Source organism: Centropristis striata, chromosome 10, assembly GCF_030273125.1.
Source record: "Centropristis striata isolate RG_2023a ecotype Rhode Island chromosome 10, C.striata_1.0, whole genome shotgun sequence".
Lineage (NCBI taxonomy): Eukaryota > Metazoa > Chordata > Actinopteri > Perciformes > Serranidae > Centropristis > Centropristis striata.
In genome coordinates, this window is record NC_081526.1 from 15,386,907 (window position 1) to 15,392,967 (window position 6,061).

The 6,061-nt window shown below is 42.6% G+C and overlaps 2 protein-coding genes across 2 annotated transcripts; both read right to left on the reverse strand.

Annotated features, from left to right (window-relative positions):
* Window positions 1-316: 316 nt before the first annotated feature.
* kbtbd7 (kelch repeat and BTB (POZ) domain containing 7) lies at window positions 317-3,528 on the reverse strand. The gene has a single exon (XM_059343454.1). The coding sequence runs from the start codon at window positions 3,182-3,184 to the stop codon at window positions 1,313-1,315; it is 1,872 nt and encodes a 623-aa protein (XP_059199437.1). The 5' UTR covers window positions 3,185-3,528; the 3' UTR covers window positions 317-1,312.
* A 660-nt stretch (window positions 3,529-4,188) lies between these two features.
* wu:fc50b12 (uncharacterized protein LOC103911624 homolog) lies at window positions 4,189-5,407 on the reverse strand. Its single transcript, XM_059343242.1, has 3 exons — window positions 5,091-5,407; window positions 4,806-4,969; window positions 4,189-4,423 (listed from the first exon to the last, which is right to left on the reverse strand). Exons 1-3 carry the CDS (start codon window positions 5,109-5,111, stop codon window positions 4,189-4,191), a joined length of 420 nt encoding a protein of 139 aa, XP_059199225.1. The 5' UTR covers window positions 5,112-5,407.
* Between the last annotated feature and the right edge of the window lie 654 nt (window positions 5,408-6,061).

Here is a 6,061-nt window from a genome sequence, read left to right on the forward strand (position 1 = left end):
TGTCATAATTGAGCTTTTTCAGTTTTAAGCCACGTTTTTAAGATAAACTAAAATCTTGTTAATTTTTCTAAATATTTAAATTGGATGATGGATTTTGGCCACCGGACGTCAGGAGTTAAGTTATTAGAGAAATGAGCTGAGCGAATGTTAGTGGCAGCCTGAAGCCCCCCTGGGATGTCCTTTACCCTCTGAACAGTGTAGAAGAAACACTGGTTTTTAAACACTTTTAAATCACCAGATCTATTTAATTTTGAGACCTCTTCTTCTCCTGGGAAAACCTCCTGAATGTCTGGAACTTAAGTTATTGGAGTAAGTTATTGGAGAAACCTATTAGAGAACCCTAGTGGCAGAAAATGAAAAAGAAATGTAGCAGACAGAGGTGTTATACACACAAAAGACACAACACTCCCCTGCTATATTTAATGTGAAGTCAAGAGCAGGATAGGCATGTTTGAATTACTGGATTTGACTGATGTTTTTGTTTGAAGAGCATCACCAGTATTTCTTTTCATTTCTCTTTGCTTCCTTAAGGATCTTGGAAGCCTTGGCACCATCAGAGCACTCTTGATTAGATTCACAGACCTTGGCCACAGCTGACATTTTGACTTATCATGGCAGGTGGAAGTAATAACATTAACGATGTGTCGGCAGTTAATTACTTTATTAGTAACACCTGTGTTTGAAAAGTTAAAACATCACTGCTGTGAAAAGGTATATACATTTTCTAAATATTTCTTTTATTCTTGTGCATCTACCCTGCAAAGGCAAACCACTACATTATGGGAGGTGTAGGTTGTGTCATAAAGACAGAAAGTCAGGATTTAACAGCCTCTGCTGCCCTGATTTATTTTTTTTTAACCATTATTTGTTAAGTCTCTCTCACCAGCTTCATTCAGCTTCCCTAATTAATGCGTTGAATAATGACTGTACATGGGAACTTATTGCTGCTGAAAAGTTATGTTTCTATCAAATTTTTCTCTTGGGTTGTGTTGAAAATACTCTACTGTACCAGACAGCATTGCTGTCCTTTATGCTGCCAGCACATGATATAAGTTGAACAACAAAGCCCTTGTCTCTTGGCCTTCCTGGAACCAACTCTGCTTCATTTCTTCTCTCCTTCAGTAAATAATCATGAGCCAGACTGGTGAAGAGATCTGTATGTCCGTGTGAAGTAAAGATTTGGATGAACTTGTAAATGGCTGGCTTTAATACTGAATATAATCCGCATCTGTGACCTCTCCTGGCAGACTGAACCCTGTAAAAATCCATTTATTTATAAATAAGTTAAAGCTGTCTTTGACACAGCATTTATCTACCAGTTCTCATCTGAGAAGGAGCTAGAGCTGCCAGAGTCCGAGTCCGCGTCCGTCAACCCATCAAAGTCCCAGTCAGCACTGGAGCCACTGTCATCGTCCTCTTCTGTTGAGAAGCTGTGAGCAGAGCCGAGGCATGCCGGGTACACGCGTGTTGAAACACACACGGGCCCCAGGGTGGACACATACACTGCCATGATGTTTTTCCAAGTGTCCCTGGCTGGATCGTATTCATGAATGAGGACCCTGTTTTTGTTGTGCTGCAGTAAAGTCTGAGTGAGGAGGAGCAGCTTGTTGTTGTGCTGGATCACCTGGTAATTTAAAGCACGGCTGTCAATGGGAATGTCACCCAGCCTCCTCCACTCCCCTCTGGTGGGGCTGTAAGCTCTCACCACAGGGATGTCACACACACAGACGATCTGGTCCTGATACACGCAAGCCTTGTGAAGCTTGTCCCTTCTCAGTGAGCCGCAGTGGCGCCAGCGGTTCCTCCTAGGATCATAGCAGAGCATTCTCCTTTTGTTCACCACATACAGGTGGTCGTTTAGTGCCACCACCTGCATTTTACCTAAAGAATGAGGCAAAGGAGCCACAAACGTCCACTGATCCCTCTGGACGCTGTAACACTCCACCTCCTTCAGTCTGGCGTCCGTCACTGGATTTCTCCCTCCCAGAAGGTACACATGGCCGTTTAGGTAGCCCATCCCAGAGTGTATCCTCCCCAGCAGCCTCTCTGCCAACTCCTGCCAGCTGTTGAGCACAGGGTTGTACAGCCAGAAGTGTTTAGACAGGTGGGAGGCAAGGTACAAGTTGTTTTCAGGTGTTGCACAGGAGATTAAGGATTCCATGGTGGATCGTTTGTAATCCTGACTGCTGAGGTCCTCTAAAGGAGGAGCCATGAAGTACAGGTCCTCTGAGTAAGGGTCACAGCACATTATGTTGTCATTGGGTAGGCCAAAGAAGAGAATCATTTCTTTTGCGCTTACACCTATTCTATGTTTTGGTGTGTCCAGAGTTGCAGACATTCCACAGCTGTCCTCTGCAGACCTGTTGAAGAAAGATGCAAGGTATTTGTCTATTAAAGGCCTGGCCATGAGGCCCTCCAGGTAACACTTGTCTTTCTCTGTAAACAAGTTCCAGCGCACACACTTCAAAACCTGCAGTGCATCCTCTCTTTTCTGCGGTGCATTCGCCTCTATCCACTGCAAGGCAGCTGAACATACCTTCCTCTCACAGTCCACATCCAAAGTGTCCAAAGACAACATCTCCTTCAGCTGCAGCAGATCCAACTCACATAGCTCCCCTCCATTGCACACCTGGCTGAAATTCCTGGCTATGAAGGCTTGTGCATTCTCCTTTAACTCAGGATTGTCATAGGTGTCTGCAAATTTCAGTATCCCCACACAGTTTGAGAGGTCCAGCCTCCTTGTCATGAAGCTGGAGCAAGCTTTCCTGATGTACTCAAGCTGGAGCATGTTGGAAGCTGCGTACAGCCTCTGGACGTTGCTCTCCGTGATGGTCGCCCTGCCCGTGTAACAATAGTCGATGATAACAGACATGGACTCAGAGTCGACTCCGCGGATTACCACTCTCTGCTGCATGCTCTCATTTAACCCCCCGGTGAACATGCTCTTGAAGTACGGGCTTGCGGCGGCGAGGACGTTGCGGCTGCACAGGAAAAGTTGGTCAATGTCACCCCTGGGTGCCTCCCCGATGAGCTCCAGCGACTCCTCTTCACTCTCAACCGCGATAGTAACGTCCCCGAGCAGCCGGCAGTCGTACAGTAATTTCAACTCGTCCATCAAACCCCGAGCGTGATTCACGTTCTCCAACACCTCGGGACCACTGAAGCAACTCAGTGCCGTAGCCATTGCTGCGACCCCGGAGAGCACTTAGCTTTTTTTACGCCAACGAAGGTGTCAAAATAAACACCACTGTCATGCGGTTGACATAGTCAACGCGAAAGGGTCTGTTCGCTGATAATGACACATCCGATTACAAATGCTGTGAAAAATACATTACCAGCTGAACGGTAGCCTGTGTGCCTGAAAGCCAACCAGCTAAACATAATGTCGCGTTTAAAACCGGAAATAACCCACAAATTACACCCGGATAGATCCCTTGACAGTAGAGATATTTTCCTTGATTTTTCTGGTCAATGCTGATATCTGTTTTGAATGTAGGGGACAGCCAGGGCTCCATTAAAACAACAGTGTCAAACGGGCTGTATCTTCCAGGAGAAATTGCCAAAATAAAGCAAATTTCACGTAGACGTTTTTCACACAATTGTATCATTTTAACCAAATATCCAGCCAGATAAGACCTAAATCATGTTTTTATCCTATTTTCATAATTACCACTTTTCACTACTAAACATTTGCCATTTTAACCCAAAATGGAAAAAAAGTATCTCTTACTTTGAAGGCAATCTTGGCTAGCTTCCGCTCTGGCTCACTGTTCGCTCACACAACCTTGCTAAGAAAGGCTTCACCTCCCTGATTGGTTAGTGTAACTGGGTCGTTTTAGGTTTGATTGATCTGGACTGGTTCATCCCCCAAAAAAAACCAATGAAGCATGAAGGTTGATAAATCATATTCAATTTTAATTATTAAATAATTATTGCATTTTTCTTTTTCATTTTGTAAGCATATGATGTGTTACACCATTTTGTATAATGATAATAATAAAGATGGGTCCAAAAAACTAGCAAGACTTTAATTTCTTAAAGTGGCTATACAATGGCCCATGCTTTTTATGTGTTTCATCAGTGACATTCATAACACTTATTTAAGATTTTATACAGTGTGCAGTAAGCTATAACCAACTATTGTAAAATAAGACCTGTGGTCATAACCACGTACATTCCCACCAAGTTTTAAGTGTATCTACGGTTGAGGTCGTTGATCCTGCGTAGTGCGTCTCGGTTGTGAATGGTCTTGTGGACTGTGATGAGGAAGGGGAAGGCGGAGGGCAGCTCCACCCTCTGGCTTAGTTTCTGGTGGCCCCAGTGGAGGCAGCGCAGCCTCTCAGCCAGGTCCCTTCGGCCTGCTCGCTCCAGTCCATCCTGCAGCAGCTTGGTTTTATTGGGCTTGTCCCATGACTTCTCATACCTGGGAATAAAGATGGACATCTGAAAAAAAACCTTTTGAGTGCATTACACTATAGTGCAATGGATTTATATTGTTGAGGTAGTGAGTAGAAAGCCCTAAAGTCTAGGAAAACACAAATACCTCCATAAACGTAATACATGACAAGCACAGAACACCTATTTGAATCTAAAAATAATGTAATTGTGTCAAATTATGAATTCTTGTTGGTTGGAAAAGTAAAATTGGAGCAAACATGGCACAAAATGATGAGACTGGTACCCCTCTGATAATATCCTTATGTTAATAATGTGCTATAAACTCAGAAAACACCCCCAGCACATGAAAACATTGTGTTACTAGAATGACACCAAAATATACAGTATCTGTTGCACGTTGACAATACCAGCTTTCCAACATGGTCCTGGCCTGGACACTCTTCTCTGTAGATTTAGTGTGGAACCGCCCAATTTCCGTTCTGTTGAAGCCAAGTTCATACGCCAAAACTGTCCACTCAAAACCAAGCTGAGTGGAAATCTCCTGCAACGTCTTCAGGTTAATCACAGCATCCTAAAGAATAGAATAAAAAAACAAAATCAGCTTAATATAAATGTATTCAAATTAAAGTGTCAATTAAATATCTTTGCTTATTTAAAATCCATGAAAGTAAAAATGAAAACAGATGACATACCTCTTGTGCTTTGTTTGGCATTATCTCAAACTCCAAAAGACCAGCAGTGCAGCAAGTTGAACTCTAAACAAATGTCTTCATAAACCTAATTTTACAAAGATCATGCGTTAATGATTTAAGATGCACAGATATGCAGATATACAAGATAGTTATATAATAAACTTACAGTTTATAGTCCATATATAGCAGGCAGAGATGTTATTTACTCACCCTGAGGTACAGTATGCCAAAAATGAGCGTGGTTTCAGTGTTACTGGGGAGATTCATCATCAACACACTGCTCTGTTAAACATTAGTCACTTCAGTTCCACATGACAACAGTCAGGTTAACCGCTCTTACCTGCTACCAGGTAAACAAGTGGGAAATCTTCACTGTTATATTTGTGGTTGTCAGTAATTGGAAGGCTGTTTTGTCATAGCACTTCACCTTAAGGCCATTGCATGCCTTAAAGGGAAACATGTTTAAATGTCACCCCTATTTCCCTATATCCACCATAGGAAGAACTTTTTGAAACTGGTCCAGTGTTAAGCAAGAGCACTGCAGCCAATTGGAATAATTATGGTGCGACTGCACACGTGAATCCACGTCTATTAAAAATGCTTGATTTTGTTGTTGAGAGGCTCAGATTGTTATTAAGTGTCCATAAGTGTCTCGCAAAGAAATAAAATGTTTTTCTTTACCTTTTTTTCTCAATTCGGTCTGTTTGTTATTGTGTTTAACCAAGCCTTGTTTATGGAGAAGTCCTTTCCTTAATGTTGGACCAGAAGGGAGAGAGACAAACTGACTGAGGAAGATGGAAATATGATGGGATAATAGATACTTCAAAGCTTTGTTTTGCGGAAGTCAAAAAGAAGAGGATCTACTCCCAGGATCCTGTCTCAAGTATCTCAACGACCACCCACCTCTACATAATGCACAATCTCATGTTGTGATTTTGTGTGTTTTCTGAGTTCTGGGTTCTGAGTGTTTT